This window comes from Bos indicus x Bos taurus, unplaced genomic scaffold, assembly GCF_003369695.1.
Source record: "Bos indicus x Bos taurus breed Angus x Brahman F1 hybrid unplaced genomic scaffold, Bos_hybrid_MaternalHap_v2.0 tig00002134_arrow_arrow_obj, whole genome shotgun sequence".
Classification (NCBI taxonomy): domain Eukaryota; kingdom Metazoa; phylum Chordata; class Mammalia; order Artiodactyla; family Bovidae; genus Bos; species Bos indicus x Bos taurus.
Genome location: NW_020867505.1, coordinates 1 through 17,449, shown reverse-complemented (window position 1 = coordinate 17,449; position 17,449 = coordinate 1). Strand labels below are relative to the sequence as shown.

The 17,449-nt window shown below is 37.0% G+C and overlaps 1 protein-coding gene across 1 annotated transcript in view; it reads right to left on the bottom strand.

The window, feature by feature from the left end:
• Positions 1 to 16,780, bottom strand: part of LOC113888823 (vacuolar protein sorting-associated protein 8 homolog) — a 35,767-nt gene extending 18,987 nt beyond the window's left edge. The window contains exons 1-2 of the mRNA XM_027535800.1: positions 16,670 to 16,780; positions 13,357 to 13,408 (exon numbers count right to left, since the gene is read on the bottom strand). Coding sequence (XP_027391601.1) covers positions 13,357 to 13,408; positions 16,670 to 16,750 — 133 coding nt within the window. The 5' untranslated portion in view covers positions 16,751 to 16,780. The remainder of the gene's footprint in view (positions 1 to 13,356; positions 13,409 to 16,669) is intronic.
• Between the last annotated feature and the right edge of the window lie 669 nt (positions 16,781 to 17,449).

Below are 17,449 nucleotides of genomic sequence, written 5' to 3'. Positions count from 1 at the left end.
CTACCAACACCCTGCACCGGTGAGCCCTTTCTTGTCATCAATAAACATACACTAGTGTATCATCACCACCTAAGTCCTCAGTTCACAGTAAGGCTCACTTTTGGTGCTGCACACTCTACAGTGTGTCATTTGCTCAGTCGTGTTCACCTCTTTGCGACCCCATGGTCTGTCCATAGAATTCTCCAAGACACTGGAGAATTCCACTCCAAGAACACTGGAGTGGACTGCCATTCCCTTCTCCAGGAGACCTTCCTGACTCAGGGAACGAACCTGGGTCTCCTGCATTGCAGGCAGATTCTTTACCATCTGAGCTACCATCTGAGCTGTACAGGAAGCCCTGTACACTCTATGGGTTTTGACAAATGTATAGTAACATATATCCACCATTATAATATCACAGAACAGTTTCACTGCCCTAAAAATCCTCTGCTCTACCTGTTTGTCCCTCCATTCCCTTTAACCCCTAACAAATGCTGATTCTTTTATTGTCTCCATAGTTTTGCCTTTTGCATCAATGTCATATAATTGGAATCCTAAGCCATCGCCTTTTCAGACTGGCTTCTTTCACTCAGTTATGCATTTAATTTTCCTCCACATCTTTTCATGGTTTGATAGCTCATTTATTTTTGGTACTTAATGATACTTCATTGTATGGATATACCAAGTTTATTCACTCATTCACCCACTAAAGAACATCTTGCTTGCTTCCAAGTTTAGGCAGTTATGAAGAGAGCTACTACACATTTGTGGTGACGCCTTTGTGGAGACAGATTTTCAACTCCTTTGGGTAAAGGAGTGCAGTTGCTAGATCATATAATAAAAGCACATTTAGTTCTATAAGGAATTGCCAAACTGTCTTCCACAGTGGCAATACCATTTTGCATTTCCACCAGCAATAAATGAGAGCTCCTATTGCTCCACATCCTAGCCAGCATTTGGTGTTGTTGGTGTTTCATATTTCAGCCATTCTAATGGGGGTGTGTGCTGGCACCCCATTGCTGTTTTAATCTGTAATTCCCTAATGGTGCTGAACATCTTTCAATATGCTTACTTGCCATCTGCGTATCTTCTTTGAGATGTCTGTTCAAGTCTTTGTTCATTGTTTAATTGCATTATTCATTTTCTTATTGTCAAGTTTTAAGAGTTATTTATATATTTTGGATAACAGTCTTTTGCAAATATTTTCTCCCAGTCTGGATTACCTTCTCATTCTCTTGATGATGTCGTTTGCAGAGCAGAAGTTTTTAAAGAAGCACAGCTTATCAATTACTTCTTTCATGGATAATAATCTTTCTTTCATGGATAGTGCTGTATCTAAAAATTCATTACCATGACTACAGTCAACTAAATTACTGCCTGTGTTGTCTTCTAGATATTTTACAGTTTTGCATTTTCCAATTACATCTATGGTCCACTGTGAGTTAATTTTTGTGAAAGCTGTAAGGTCTGTGTCTAGATTCACTAGATTCACATTTGCTCCTTGGAAGAAAAGCTATGACCAACCTAGACAGCATATTAAAAAGCTGTCATTTTGCAGGTGGATATCCAGTTTTTCCAGCACCATTTGTTGAAAAGACTATCTTTACACCAAAAGCTTCTTCAAAGATCAGTCAACTATGAGAGTCTACTGCTGAGCTATTTTGTTCTACCAATCTATTTTTATATTCTTTTGGCAAAATCACATTGTCTTGATTATAGTGAAAGTGAAGTTGCCCAGTCGTGTCCAACTCTTTGCAACACCATGGACTGTAGCCTATCAGGCTTCTCCATCCATGGGATTTTCCAGGCAAGAGTACTGGAGTGGGTTGCCATTTCCTTCTCTAGCGGATCTTCCTGACCCAGGGATCAAGCCTGGGTCTCCTGCATTGCAGGCAGATGCTTTACCCTCTGAGCTAGGTTTACATTAAATCTGAAAGTTAGGTAGTGTCAGTCCTCCAACTTTGTTCTTCTCTCTCAATACTATTTTAGCTATCCTGAGTCTTTTGTTTCTCCATATACATTTCAGAATAAGACTATTAATATCCAAAAATAACTTGCTGGGATTTTGATTGGGATTGCACTGAACCTGTAGATCAGTTTGGTACAAAATGACATCATGACAGCCTAGAGTCTTCCTATTCATGAACACAGAATATCTTTCCAATTATTGAGTTCTTTGATATCTTTCATCAGAGTTTCATAGTTGTCCTCATTTAGATCTTGTATATACTTTGTCAGATTTATACATAAGGGCACTAACATAAATGGTATTTATACCATGAAATACAATGAAATTAAAAAGACTCTTGCTCCTTGGAAGAAAAGTTATGACCAACCTAGACAGCATATTAAAAAGCAGAGACATTACTATGCCAACAAAGGTCCATCTAGTTAAAGCTATGGTTTTTCCAGTAGTCATGTATGGATGTGAGAGTTGGACTATAAAGAAAGCTGAGCGCTGAAGAATTGATGCTTTTGAACTGTGGTGTTGGAGAAGATTCTTGAGTGTCCCTTGGACTGCAAGGAGATCAAACCAGTCTATCCTAAAGGAGATCAGTCCTGAATATTGACTGTAAGGACTGATGCTGAAGCTGAAGCTCCAATACTTTGGCCACCTGATGCGAAGAACTGACTCACTGGAAAGGTTGAGTGGGATGCTGGGAAAGGTTGAAGGCAGGAGGAGAAGGGGACAACAGAAGATGAGATGGTTGGATGGCATCAACAACTTGATGGGCATGAATTTGAGCAAGCTCTGGGAGTTGCTGATGGACAGGGAACCCTGGTGTGCTGCAGTCCATGGGGATGCAAAGAGTTGGACACGACTGAGTGACTGAACTGAACTGATAAATGGCAGTGTGCTTTTATTTTTGAATTCCACTTGTTCACAGAAGGTATATAGTAAAGTGACTGCCTTTTGTATATTAACTTTGTATCTGCAAACTTGCAACAACTGCTAATCACTTCCAGGAGTTTTGGGGTCAATTCTTTCAGACTTTCTACATAAATGATCAAGTTACCTGTAAACAGTTTTATTTCTTCCTTCCCAATCCACATACCTTTTATTTCCTTTTCTTATCCTTTGGACTAGCTAAGACTTTCAGCATCATGTTGAAAAGCAGTGGTAAGAAAAGGACATCCTTGCCTTGCTCCTCACCACTAAGTTTCTCACCAATAAATATGACATTAGCTGTAGGTATTTTGTAGATGTTCTTTATCAAGTTCCACAAGTTTTCCTCTATTCCTAATTTGCTGAGTTTTTATCATGAATAGAAGTGGAACTTCGTTAAATACTTTTTCAGCATCTACTGATATGATCGTGTGATTTTTCTTCTCTCATTCTACTGATGTGATGAAATACATTAATTGACTTTCAAATGTTGAAGCAGCCTTGCACACCTGGGATAAACCTCACTTGGTTGTGGTGTATAATTCTTTTTATAACTTGACAGATTCAATTTGCTAATATTTTTTTGAAAATTTTTGTTTTTATATTCATGAGAGATATTGGTCTGTAAGTTTTATTTCCTTACAATGTCTTGGTTTTGGTATCAGGCCTCATAGAAAAAGCTAGAAAATATTCCCTGAGTTCCATCTTCTGAAAGATTGTAGACAATTGGTATAATTTCTCCCTTAAATTTAAGTTTAGCAAAATTCATCAGTGAAACACACTGGACCTAGTGTTTTCTGTTTTTGAAGGTTATTAATAACTGGTTCAATTTCTTTAATAGGTACAGGCTTATTCAGATTATCTATTTCTTCTTATGTGAGTTTTGGCAAATTGTATTTTTCAAAAAATTGGCCTGTTTCATTAGGGTTATCAAACTTACAGGCATAGAATTGTCCATAATACTCTTTTATTATTACTCTTCTAATGCCCATAGGATCTGGACAGCTATCCCTTCTTCCATTTCTGACATTAGTAATTTTGTGTCTTCTCTCCTTTTTATCCAAGCTAGCCTGGCTAGAGGCTCAGATTTGATTGATCTTTCCAAAGAAAGAGCTTTTGGTTTTCACCAACACTCCCCTCACATAAACAATTTTCTCAACTGATCTCTTAGTTTCAGTTTTATTAATTTCTGCTCTAATTTTTCATTATTTTTCTTTTGCTCACTTTGACTTAATTTGTTCTTTTTCTAAATTCCTAAGGTAGAAGCTTAGAGTACTGATTTTAGATTTTTCTTCTTCTCTAATATATGCATTCAATGTTATAAATTTCCCTCAAAGCTCTGCATTAGCTGCATCTCACAAATTTTTAAGTATTTTCATTTATTTCAAAATACTGTTAAATTTCTCTTGAGATTTCTCCTTTGTCCATGTATTATTTAGAAGTGTGTTGTTTAATCTCCAAGTGTTTGGAGACTTCCCAGCTTTCTTTCTGGAGAAGGAAATGGCAACCCACTCCAGTGATCTTGCCTGGAGACTCCCAGGGATGGGGGAGCCTGGTGGGCTGCTGTCTCTGGGGTCACGCAGAGTCGGACACAACTGAAGCGACTTAGCAGCAGCAGCAGCTTTCTTTCTCTTAGTATTTTCTAGTTTAATTCTATTATGGTCTGAGAGCAGGATTTATATGATTTCTATTCTTTTAAATTTATTGTGCTTTATGAACCAGAACGTGGAGTTTTTTATATTCTGCTTTCATCTTTGCTACATATATACATGAAAGGTAATTTTCAAGTTTGTTTCAAAAGGATTAGTTTCAGGGCTACTGAAAAGGGATTAAGAATAAACAGGGATTAAGACTCTACCAAATGATCTTCCCCGTTCCTGTCCTTACAGAAAGAAAAAACTATAAAGCCTAGACATGATATGAAAAGCTACCTGAAGGTACTGAAAAGGGAACAGAAGTAGTAGACAAATCTGGTGGGAAGTTCACATTCTCTGGGAACAGGACAGACTGGCACCCATGCAGTAACTGCACACAGAAGCTGCAACAGAAGGAAAACTAATCTTTCTGGGAGAGGGGACCAGAAAAGTGAAGGAAACCATGAATGTGGAAGAGACTAGTGAAATCTCAAAATAGAGTCAAAGAGGGGATCTTCAAACTATCTACCCATATTAGTGACTGATCCCTAAGCTGCTGTGTATGAACAACATTCAGAGCAGCTCATCCAGAAAGAAAAGGTCAGAACCAAGAAGAGAGTTCACCCCTGAAGGTCCTAGAGTAGTTGGTTTCAGTGTGGAGTTCATGTGCTCAGAGGAGAGGAGACAGGGACGTGCACAAGTAAATTACCATCACTGGAGGTTTGCAGTCTGAGACCAAGTGCAGTCTGTGTGCCAAGCATAGAAGCAGCTGGGGGCTCACATGGGAAAACCAGCAATCTTTCTGGCTGGGGAGCTTGAGAAGTTAGGTGATGTGAACAGTCAAAAGACTGGCAGAATCTTATAAAAAAGTAAGCCAGAGAGAGGATCTCCAAACTTGATTACCTTCATTATCGACTGACCCTTAAGACACATAGGTGGAACAGAATCAAAGCAAAACAGCTAAGGACAAAGGACCTTTGGAGAAGAGACTGGAGCCACAACAGAAACAGAATTTGCAATTCAAGCCCAGCCAAGAAAATTACCTGATAAAACAACGAGAAAAAATTATTGGTGGAAAAAATTTACAGAATCCAGAATCTCCATAATGTAACATTCAAATATTCAGGATACAATCTAAAATATTTCATCATATTTCATGTGATCAAACAAGAAAATAAAACATTATGTTTTTCTTAAGGGAAAAGAAAATCAAGTCCAAACCTGAAATGAACAAAATGTTAGAACTGATAAGAATTTTAAATCAACTATTACATTTCTCCTCAATGAAACAAAACAAAATATGTTTCAACACATGAAAATTTGAACAGATAAACGGAGAGATGCTGGAGAGAAACAGAAGCAATAAAAAAGAACCTAAAGAAAATTACAGAACTATAAAATATGATCATGGAAGATAAATATTCAGAGCGGATTTAACAGCTGAGTTGACATGAGAGAGAGTGAACCTGAAGGCAGAGCAACAGAAACCATCCAAGGACAAGGACAGAGAGGAAAAAGGCCAAACCAAACAAAAGCAAAAGCCAGATGGACTGACCTATAAGATGATGGAGAACCTCCAATAATCTGCTCCTCCATGAAAGCAAAGAGAACAGTGGCAGATATGATCAAAATCAACTTTTCCAGAACTCTCGAAATTACTTAAGGCTTCCAATAATCCTGCTGCTGCTGCTGCTAAGTCGCCTCAGTCGTGTCCGACTCTGTGCGACCCCATAGAGGGCAGCCCACTAGGCTCCTCTGTCCCTGGGATTCCCCAGGCAAGGAAAATGCCTGAATCTCAGTAAGAACAGTGAGCTTCACGGTGGTTTAACATTACCTAGTCCCATTCGCTTTTTCCCAGCTTCACCATAGCTTTGAAACCAACAAACAGTCTTGCAACTGTGGTAGCTATGAAAACAGCACCCATGCAACCATTCAAGGGGGCAAAATGGGTTCAGAGTGCCCCAAAAGCCCACCCCTTAGAGAACTATCACTGTCTAACCTATCTGGCAGCTCACTTAAAAGCTGCATTCTAGGGCTTATCTTTTTCTGTCCTGACTCAGAGCTTACTCGAAATAAACAGCACTATCCTCAAGCGATATTTAACTTTACAGGTGCCAGAGGTAGTGCACCAGAAGGAACTGATTAAAGACCCACCAGAAAATTTAAAAGGAAAAACTGGAGAATGGAGGTCTTCAGGGGCTTTCAAAATTTCCAAAATATTTCTGGAACTCGAGAAGGACATAGACATGTACAGGTAAAGAGCTGTGGATACATGCAGGAAAGACCTGAAAAGACTTACAACCTAGGCCTGACTTTGAGGATCTGCACAAGCAGGAAGTAAAGGCTAATAAGGCTGAATTGTAAACTCTACTGCAGCATCAGAACTCCAAAATAAAATAAAAGCTGACAGACCTAAAATAAGAAATAGATATTTCAACAATAACATTTAGATACTTCAATACTCATTTTTCAATAATGGATAGAACAATTAGAGGAAGATGAACAGGAAATAGAAGTCTTGAACAAAACTATAGGTCAACTAAATCTAACAGACATCTATAGAAACATTCTACTCAACAACAAAACACGTCCATTATTTTCAAGTGCACTTGGGATATTCTCCAAAATAGGCCATATGTTAGGCTGTAAGTTTCAATAAACGAAAAAAATAGAAACCATACAAAGTATGTTCTCTAACTACAATGGAAAAAAGTGAGAAATCAGTATCAGAAAGAAATGTGAGAAATCCAAAATATGTGGAAATTAAATAACATACTTCTAAATAACCAATATCTCAAGGCAAATTATTGGAGAAGGAAATGGCAACCCACTCCAGTGTTTCTTGCCTGGAGAATCCCAGGGACGGGGGAGCCTGGTGGGCTGTCGTCTATGGGGTCGCACACAGTCGGATACGACTGAAGCGACTTAGCAGCAGCAGCAGCAAGGCAAATTAGAAAATACTTCAAGATGAATGAAATAAAGATACAAGAGACACAACTTACGGAACATAGCTAAAACATTGCTTAGAGATATCTGCAGCTATAAACACCTATTAAAAAAAAAGGGAAGAAAGAGTTCAAATCAATAATCTAGACTTTTACCTCAAGAAACTAAAATAAATAAATAAATAAACCCAAGGCAAGATGAAATAAATAACAAAGGCTAAGCAGAAATAAATGAAAGAGCAAAGAAAAATAATATCACTAAGATCAAAATCAGTTCTTTGGGGAAAAAAAACAATAAAATTGACAAACCTTTAGCTAGACAGATCAAGAAGAGAAAAGACTCAAATTACAAATATTAGTAATAAGAGACATCACTATAAACCTTATAAAAACAGAAAGAATTATAAGAGAACACCATAACCACTATATGCCAACATATTAGATAACAGATTAAATGGATAAATTCCTAGAAATACAAAACCTACCAAAACTGACTCAAAAAGAAATGAATAATATGAACAGACTTAACAAGCAGAGACTGAACTAGTAATTTAAACACTTCCAACAAAAAATATTCCAGGCTCACATGGTTTTATTAATGAATTCTACCACACATTTAAAGAATTAACACCAATCCTTCAAAACCTCTTCCAAAAGACAGAAGAGTGAACACTTCCCAACTCATTTCATGAGCAAGTATACCAAGATATAAAATATACTTGATACTAAGACCAAAAAAGAAAAGATATGAAAAGAAAATTATATACACCGTTTTTGTGTTTCCTATCTAGAGAATATCCTTTAGTATTTGTTGGAGATATAACTAAATAGACATTTCTCCAAAGAAGACATACAGATGGCTAACAAACACATGAAAAGATGCTCAACATCACTCATTATCAGAGAAATGCAAATCAAAACCACTATGAGGTACCATTTCACGCCAGTCAGAATGGCTGCTATCCAAAAGTCTACAAGCAATAAATGCTGGAGAGGGTGTGGAGAAAAGGGAACCCTCTTACACTGTTGGTGGGAATGCAAACTAGTACAGCCACTATGGAGAACAGTGTGGAGATTCCTTAAAAAACTGGAAATAGAACTGCCTTATGATCCAGCAATCCCACTGCTGGGCATACACACTGAGGAAACCAGAATTGAAAGAGACACATGTACCCCAATGTTCATCGCAGCACTGTTTATAATAGCCAGGACATGGAAGCACCCTAGATGTCCATCAGCAGATGAATGGGTAAGAAAGCTGTGGTACATATACACAATGGAGTATTACTCAGCCATTAAAAAGAATACATTTGAATCAGTTCTAATGAGGTGGATGAAACTGGAGCCTATTATACAGAGTGAAGTAAGCCAGAAAGAAAAACACCAATACAGTATACTAACGCATATATATGGAATTTAGAAAGATGGTAACAATAACCCTGTATACGAGACAGCAAAAGAGACACTGATGTATAGAACAGTCTTTTGGACTCTGTGGGAGAGGGAGAGGGTGGGATGATTTGGGAGAATGGCATTGAAATACGTATAATATCATATATGGAACGAGTTGCCAGTCCAGGTTCGATGCACGATACTGGATGCTTGGGGCTGGTGCACTGGGACGACCCAGAGGGATGGTATGGGGAGGAAGGAGGGAGGAGGGTTCAGGATGGGGAACACAGGTATACCTGTGGCGGATTCATTTCAATATTTGGCAAAACCAATACAATATTGTAAAGTTTAAAAATAAATAAAATTTTAAAAATAAATAAATAAATAATAAATAAAATACCCCAAGAAAAAAAGAAAATTATAGAACAGTATCTTTTATGAAGACAGCCATAAAAAATTCTCAGAAAAATTTAGCAAACTCAATCTTAAAACATGTAAAAACAATTATATTGTGACCAAGTGAGATTTATTCCAAGAACGTAAGACTGACTTAGCATACAAAAATGAATCAAGCTTATAAACCATATCAATAAAATAAAGGATAAAATCCACAAGATTATCTTAACAGATGCAGAAAAAAGCATTTGATAAAATCCAACCATTCCATGTTAAAAACACTCAAATTAGGAACAGAAGGCAACTTTCTCAAAATGATAAGGCCATCTATGAAAAACCCACAATTAACATCATATTCATGGCATCCGGTCCCACAACTTCATGGCAGATAGTTGGGGAAACAGTGCAAACAGTGGCTGACTTTATTTTGGGGGGGCTCCAAAATCACTGCAGATGGTGACTGCAGCCATGAAATTAAAAAACGCTTACTCCTTGTAAGGAAAGTTATGACCAGCCTACACAGCATATTAAAAAGCAGAGACATTACTTTGTCAACAAAGGTCTGTCTAGTCAAGGCTATGGTTTTTCCAGTAGTCGTGTATAGATGTGAGAGTTGGACTATAAAGAAAGCCGAGCGCTGAAGAATTGATGCTTTTGAACTGTGGTGTTGGAGAAGACTCTTGAGAGTCCCTTGAACTGCAAGGAGATCCAACCAGTCCATCCTAAAGGAGATCAGTCTTGGGTGTTCACTGGAAGGACTGATGTTAAAGCTGAAACTCCAATACTTTGGCCACCGGACGCAAATAGCTGACTCATTTGAAAAGACCCTGATGCTGGGAAAGATTGAGGGTAGGAGGAGAAGGGGACCACAGAGGATGAGATGGTTGGATGGCATCACCAACTCAATGGACATGAGTTTGGGTGAACTCCGGGAGCTGTGATGGATAGGGAGGCCTAGCGTGCTGTTGTTCACGGGGTTGCAAAGAGTCAGACATGACTGAGCAACTGAACTGAATTGAACTTAATGGTAAAAAACTGAATGCTTTCCCCCTTAGGCAGAAAAAGCTAAGGATGTCCATTCTTGCCACTTCTGCTCAACACTGTATTGGAGGTTCTAGCCAGATCAATTAGGGGGGAAAAATAAAAGGAATTCAGATCAGAAAGGAAGAAGTAAAATTAACTTTATTAACAGATGACATGATCATATAGATGAAAAATTCCAAAGAATCCATTTTAAAAATGAGAACTGGTGAATGAAGGATGCAGGTACAAGATCAATATAAAATCAACTTTACTGCAAATACCCTGGTGGTCCGATTGTTAGGACTCAACACTCACTTCTGGGGCTGGGGTTCAAATCCTAGTTGGGAAACTCAGATCCCACAAGCTGCTGGTATTGCCAAAAAAAAAAAAAATTTAATTTTATTTCTATACACTGCCAATGAACATTCTGTAAATGAAATTTTTTAAAAATACATTTATAATAGCATCAAACTAAATAAGCTAGGAATAGATTCAGCAAAAGAAGAAGTATATGACTTGTACACTGAAAATTGCAACACTGAAAGAAATTAAACAAGACCAAACAAATGGAAAGATAGACCGTGTTCACGGAACTGGAAGATGTAATAATGCTAAAATAGCAACAGTCCCCAAATTGATCTATCAATTCAAAGCAATCTTCTCCCCAAATTGATCTATCAATTCAAAGCCATCTTTATCAAAGTCTCAGCTGTCTTTCTGCAGAAGTTGAGAAAATAAACTGATTTTAAAAGACCAAAATAAATGGAAAATATATATCCATAGGTTAGAAGACTCTACATTAAGATGGCAATCCCTCCCCACCAAAACTAACCTAAGAATCAATGCAACCCCAAACAAAATTCAAGTAAGCTTTTTAAAAGAAACTGATAAGCGGATTTTTAAAGGTCATTCAGGAAGGCAAAGGGCCTTTTATTCTGAAAAAGAATAAAGCTGGAAGACTAAAGATACCTGATTTTAAGACCTACTACAAAGTTACAATCAAGACAGTGTATATTGGCACTGGGCTTCTCAGGTGGCACTAGTGGCTAAGAACCTGCCTGCCAATGCAGGAGAGGTAAGAGACACGAGTTCGATCCCTCGGTTGAGAAGATCCCCTGGAGGAGGAAATGACAACCCACTCCAGTATTCTTGCCTGGAGGAACCCCATGGACAGAGGAGCCTGGTGGGATACAGTCCATAGGGTCGCAGAGTTGGACACAACTGAAGCAACTAAGCACTGACATACAGGCCAATGGAATGGTAGCAGAAAGTTTGGAAATAAACTCATACAGTCAGTTGACTTTTGACAAAAATCAATTTTTTGCAAAAACAATTTTTTCACAAAAGGTGTGCAGATAATTCAATAGAAACAAGATAATCTTTTCAAAAAATGGTAGAGGAACTAACTGATAACTACAGAGGGAAAAGTCCCTGAACTTCACCTTGCATCATATATGAAAACTGACTCAAAATGTATTACAAAACTGAACAGAAATACTAAAAACTATTTTATCTCTAGAAGCAAACAAAAGATAAAATCTTTATGATGTTGAGTTGGACAAAGATTTCTTAAACAGAACACCAAAAGTCAAAAACTACAGAAAAACAAAATAATAAAACGGACCTCATGAGGACTGAAAACTTTTCTTCTTTGAAAAACATGGTTAAGAAAACAAAACAGTAAGCAATAGACTGGGCACAAAATTTTGTGAAACACATACTTAAAAAGGCCTTATATCCAGACTACATAAGGACTCTAAAAGGCTCTGGTGGAAGATTTCACCCAGAATTCAATAATACGAAGTCAAAATAACATCTCTTCTCTACCTTTCTAGAAAGTGCTAAAGATTAAATGGATGCTCATACAAAAAAAAAAAAAAAAAATACGTGAATGGCAAAAGCACAAGAAAAGATGCTGACATTACTAACCATGAGGGAAATAAAAATTTAAACCACAATGAGATCCATTATCCACCCACTTAGAATGGCTAAATATTTTTAAAGACTGACAATACCAAGTGCTTGCAAAGATATGGAGCTATCAGAACTCTCTCATACTGCTGATGGGAATGTAAAACGGTATACTCATTTGAAAAAACCAAACAGCAATACTTCAGAAAGTAAAACATATATTTACTATACAATCCATCCATTCTAATTCTAGATAGCTGTCCAAGAAGAATGAACACATGCCCAAGAAAACTTATTCACAGCTATGGGTCAGCAATGGGGGATAAGAACAACATAAGGGATACCTGTGGTGATGAAACTGTTCTGTACTGTGACTGTATCAGTGTGACTACTTGGTTGTGATACTCTGCTTTAGTTTTGTAAAATGTTACCACTGCTATGTGAGATGATGGATGTTCAGTAAACTTATCATGATAATCATTTCATGGTGTATGTAAATCAAATCATTATGCTGTACACCCTAAACTTATTCAGTGTTGTATGTCAATTGTATCTCAATAAAACTGGAAGAAAAAAAAAAAAAATGTTACCACTGAGGGAAAATGGGTAAACAGTATGCAGGATCTCTGGGTCATTTCATACCATTGCATGTGAATCTACAATTTCCTCATAATAAAAAGTTTAATTAAAAACATAACAAAACTCATCACAGATGGAGCAGCATTACTTATAACAGCTCCAAAACAGAAGCAAATGGATCCTTCAACTGATGAATAGATAAACCAATGACAATGGATTACCATTTTCAGCAACTAAAGGGAACAAATTATATATGCAACAACAAGGATGAATCTCAAAAACACTGTGCTAACTGAAATAAATAAAACACCAAACTAAATACTATGTAATTCTATTTACATGAACAGTAGTTAAAAAAAAAAAAAAACAGTAGGTCAGAAATTGCCAGGGGATGGGACTATGGGAAGCAGAGTACAAGGGACAGAAGGAAACCTTTTAGTGTGGAATTATATAGCTCCTTCTACAATTTGAATATGTCAGTTGTTACATGATCATGTAACAATTATCAAAATTTACACTGTACACATAAAATTGGTGAAATCTGTGTTATTTAAATAATATTTTTAAACACAAAAAAGAGAAAAACATTAAGGCTTAGAAAAATTAATACCTGTTAGCGTCTTTCCTGCATTCAAAGGAGGTGCAATGACTCTGAAAAGTTTCTGCATGAAAATTAATAGAACAATCAACATCATCTTTAAAAAAAATATTTCAAAAAATTATTAAAATCTTATGCTATAATCGCCTTTCTCTGATTGAATTAGTCATTTGCTATTAAGATTAAATACAAAAACTTTTAATGTGGACATAAAACTGTTTCAGTAGAATCACTAGGAAATAATCATTGTGTCATATTCCTCACTGAAAGAAACCATTTAACAAATACCAGTTAGAAGAAAGTCTTTGTTGAGAACATTATTTCTAATATAAGCTATCCTCAGACTCCTAAAAGAGCTTTATTCTTTTAAAAATAGTAAGCAAATCAAAGGATTAGTAGCCCACCAAAACAATAAGATTACTGTAAGCTGAAAACATGTGAACAATCAGCAGCCACAGAAAAAGACATCGAAATGGAAGCAGAGCCTATGAAAAATATAAGATTTTCTTGTATTTTCTTGTAGGCCAACTACGCTGGCCTTCCTGGGAGGGAGTTTACTGTTTTGGGAGAAGACAGGCCCTTAGCGCTGGGAAGTGGGGCAAATCCAACTATTCATTAGTATCCAAAAGCCCAATAAAGCTCTTCGTATTTTCCAAGGAAAACTAAATCCCTCCCCCCTCACATCCCAAGTTTCATTAAACTGGTAGATAAGCCTCTCCCTCTGGCTGTTTTAGCGATTCACTCATTTCTGAGTTCTCCCAGTACAAGTGTGAAGAAACCTTGTCTTTTACTCTGTCAATCTGTTCACTGTCAGTTAATTCACAGTCTTCTCCCCACCATTCGGATTTCAGTTGGTAGAGGAAAAGTTTTCCCTCCCAACACAAGGCACTATTATGTTAGAAGCAGCCAAAACTAGAACTAAGGAAAGATTTCAGAGACTATGGTAATCATCTCAAGTATGATGACACTGTCTTTCATTCTAGAAAAACTAGAAAATTTCAAAAGGCAATACAGTTCCTTTTTTTTTTTAAGTTTTAGTTCACATTAGAGTACAGTTGATTTACAGTGTTGTGTTGAGGGAGGAAAGGAACAGACTGAGCTGACTCCATCTTGAAAAAGAAGGAAGCTCCATCTTGCACTTTCAGTGAGCTTTGGACTTATGTGCCTGGTAGCCAAGGGGATAACATACCTACGGCCAAACTGGCCTCTTGGACTGATAAACACCAGATTCCAAACCAAGAATTCCCGTTGCCAAAAAGAATGTAATAATCCCCTATGTAGTCAATCACCTTTGTAATCTTTATGACACCCACTGGTGTAGGCTACAATGTATAACTAGCCGACCCTTCTGATTATGAATCATGGCTGTAACCTGATTGTATCTCCCCTTAACACTTTCCAGTCTAGGTTTAAGGAATGTGGGGATGTGGGCTTGAGCAGTACACTTAAGGTATATAAGGTTTTCACAAAAGTCGGTCGGGGTTCCTTGGCTAAGAGGAGACTCTGCCTTGGGCCCACTGGTGTAATAAACGGCACTCCACTGTCTGCACTGTCCTTCTGAGTGAGCTTGCTTCCCGGAACGCATGGCTACAACAGTGTTAGTTTCAGGTGTACAGCAAAGTGCTTTAGTTATACATATACACGTATCTATTCTTTTCAGATTCTTTTAATTTGGACCTCTTTAAACTGAAGTAACTAAACTTTAAACACTAAATAGTGATTTCTTTACAGGCAGAGAATTATAAAAGGGCAATTACAGGATGCCTCTAACTTCCCACTGCTAAAATCTCCAAATAACTATTTAACAACAAACACCAAGCTCCTGCTGAAAGTCATTAAACTTGAAAACTACTCAACAAAAAACAAGGCAACCTCAACAGTAAAAGTGTTCCATCTGAGATGCATAGCTATAAATACAAACCAGATTCTGAGCAATAAAAAATCCACACAAAACAGAAACTTCAAAGCAGCAATAACAAAACCCCACAACCATTTTTATCACAACATACAATGCATCAAATCAGAATCTGTTTGCAGGGATTATTTTGAGAGAAACTAGAAACTGCATTAATTATTTCTAATTGTGGTTTAATAGTGTAATTGTGGTTTAAAAATGGAGAACATTTTTGCATGCACAGAGGTCATGACCTCACTGAAGAGGCAGCTGAGAGGTGTTCAAATTTGAAACACAGACAATCAAAATCAAAACCAGTGCGGGAAGGCTGTGGCACTTTCTGGAAAATGACCAAGAGAAAAGAAGTACACAAAACTTAAGGAGTTATGAACTAAAGGGATATTCACCTTCCAAGTGAAAAGAAAACTGAAATATCATGGAATGACTGCTGACTTAAATAATACTGTAAATGCTTTCAGATGTTTATTAAATATGCCAAAAATGCTGACTGGATGCCTTCAGGGAGCCTGATCTCTGACCCAGGTAATGCAGTTACTATAATAACACGGTGGGCTGGCAGGGCACTGCATGTGTGCTAAGTCCCTTCGGTCATGTCTGACTCTTTGAGACTCTATGGACCGTAGCCCACCAGGCTCCTCTGTCCATGGGATTCTTCAGGCAAGAATACTGGAGTACGTTGCCATTTCCTCTTCCAGGGGATCTTCCTGACATACCCACAATCTATAACCCTTAATTCTGTCTTCAAATTTAAAGGAACTAACATGAATGGAGACAGGTTTGTTTCTTTTAAAATAAACCCAAAAGATTTTTAGGTGCTCTTTTCTAATGGTAAGGTAATAAGAAATTCTAATGAATGCTAGAAAATCCTGAAATGGGAAAAGCAACAAATTAGCTATTAATAAATAATGACCTCTCACCATTTTCAGGAGTTTCCCCTAGCAGAATACAGCTACAAAACAGCATTACTCAATTCGTACCATTACTCCCATATAGAGTAATAGAGTATTACTCTACTATAGAATTGAATAAATTATTCATTATTAATAAATAATAATTAAATTAATTATTCCATAGTATAGAATAATTTCTTATAACTTTTGGAAAAGCTACAATAATATGAATCTTTTTAGAAAAAAAACGTAGAGTTTCACACAGGCTTTTATCTATTGTTCCCTGGGATTTAAACACCTACTTATGCAGATAAAAAGAATGAAATGGCATATACGTATATGAAGGTTAAAATTATAAAGACTATCTAAAGTCCTGAACAACAATGGGTGCAAGTCTAATAAACCTACAAGACAATTTAAAGTGACTGGATGAAAACAAACTATTCAAAGCAAATGGAGAGAAGCGAAAAAACATTAATAGACAATATTAAATATGTGTACAAATTAGGAAGAATCTTACCTCCATTGGACTAATAAATTCATTCATGCCTCTGTTGTAGACATAGATCATAGCATCATATAGTCGATTTTCCCAACACATGAGAACTATCTGTAAAAAGGAAATGTTGCTTGGTCCATACAATTTAGTAAGTCTCACCAATTATTTTCCTCAAAGCTTTAATTATGGGGAAGATTTTGAATTCTCTTTCCTAATTTTTCTTATTCCTTCTCTGAAAAAAAAATCTGAAATTAAAGTACTCAAACACAATGCCAGGGTAAGAGCTGTTGTAGGTTCGATGTTACTTTAAATAGTATAATAGCTACTTTTAAACATCCTCCAATATATGATTTTATTTCTTCTCTATCCTCCCCCTTTCCATATCCATTCTACTTCTATTTGGTCACTAGTTCTACAAATATTTACAAACATTTATATTCAGATCCTCTCCTTGGCATTGGGATAATACATAAGACAAATCCAGATCTAGTCTCTACCCTGACAGTGCTTCCATTCATCCTGGACACTCACCAAAAGAAGGGACACAAAATGGTAAGTGAATTATGACTTGGGGAAGATACTCAATTATGCAAATAGTTCATTTACAATGTGTTAAGTCTATAAAGGAAACTGTCTTGGTCTGGAGTATTCAGAAGGTCATCCCTGAGGGAGCAATATTTAAGTTAGGACCTAACGGATACATGAATTAAAAGACGCTTGCTTCTTGGAAGAAAAGCTATGACAAACCTAGGCAGCCTATTAAAAGCAGAGACATTACTTTGTCGTCAAAGTTTCATATAG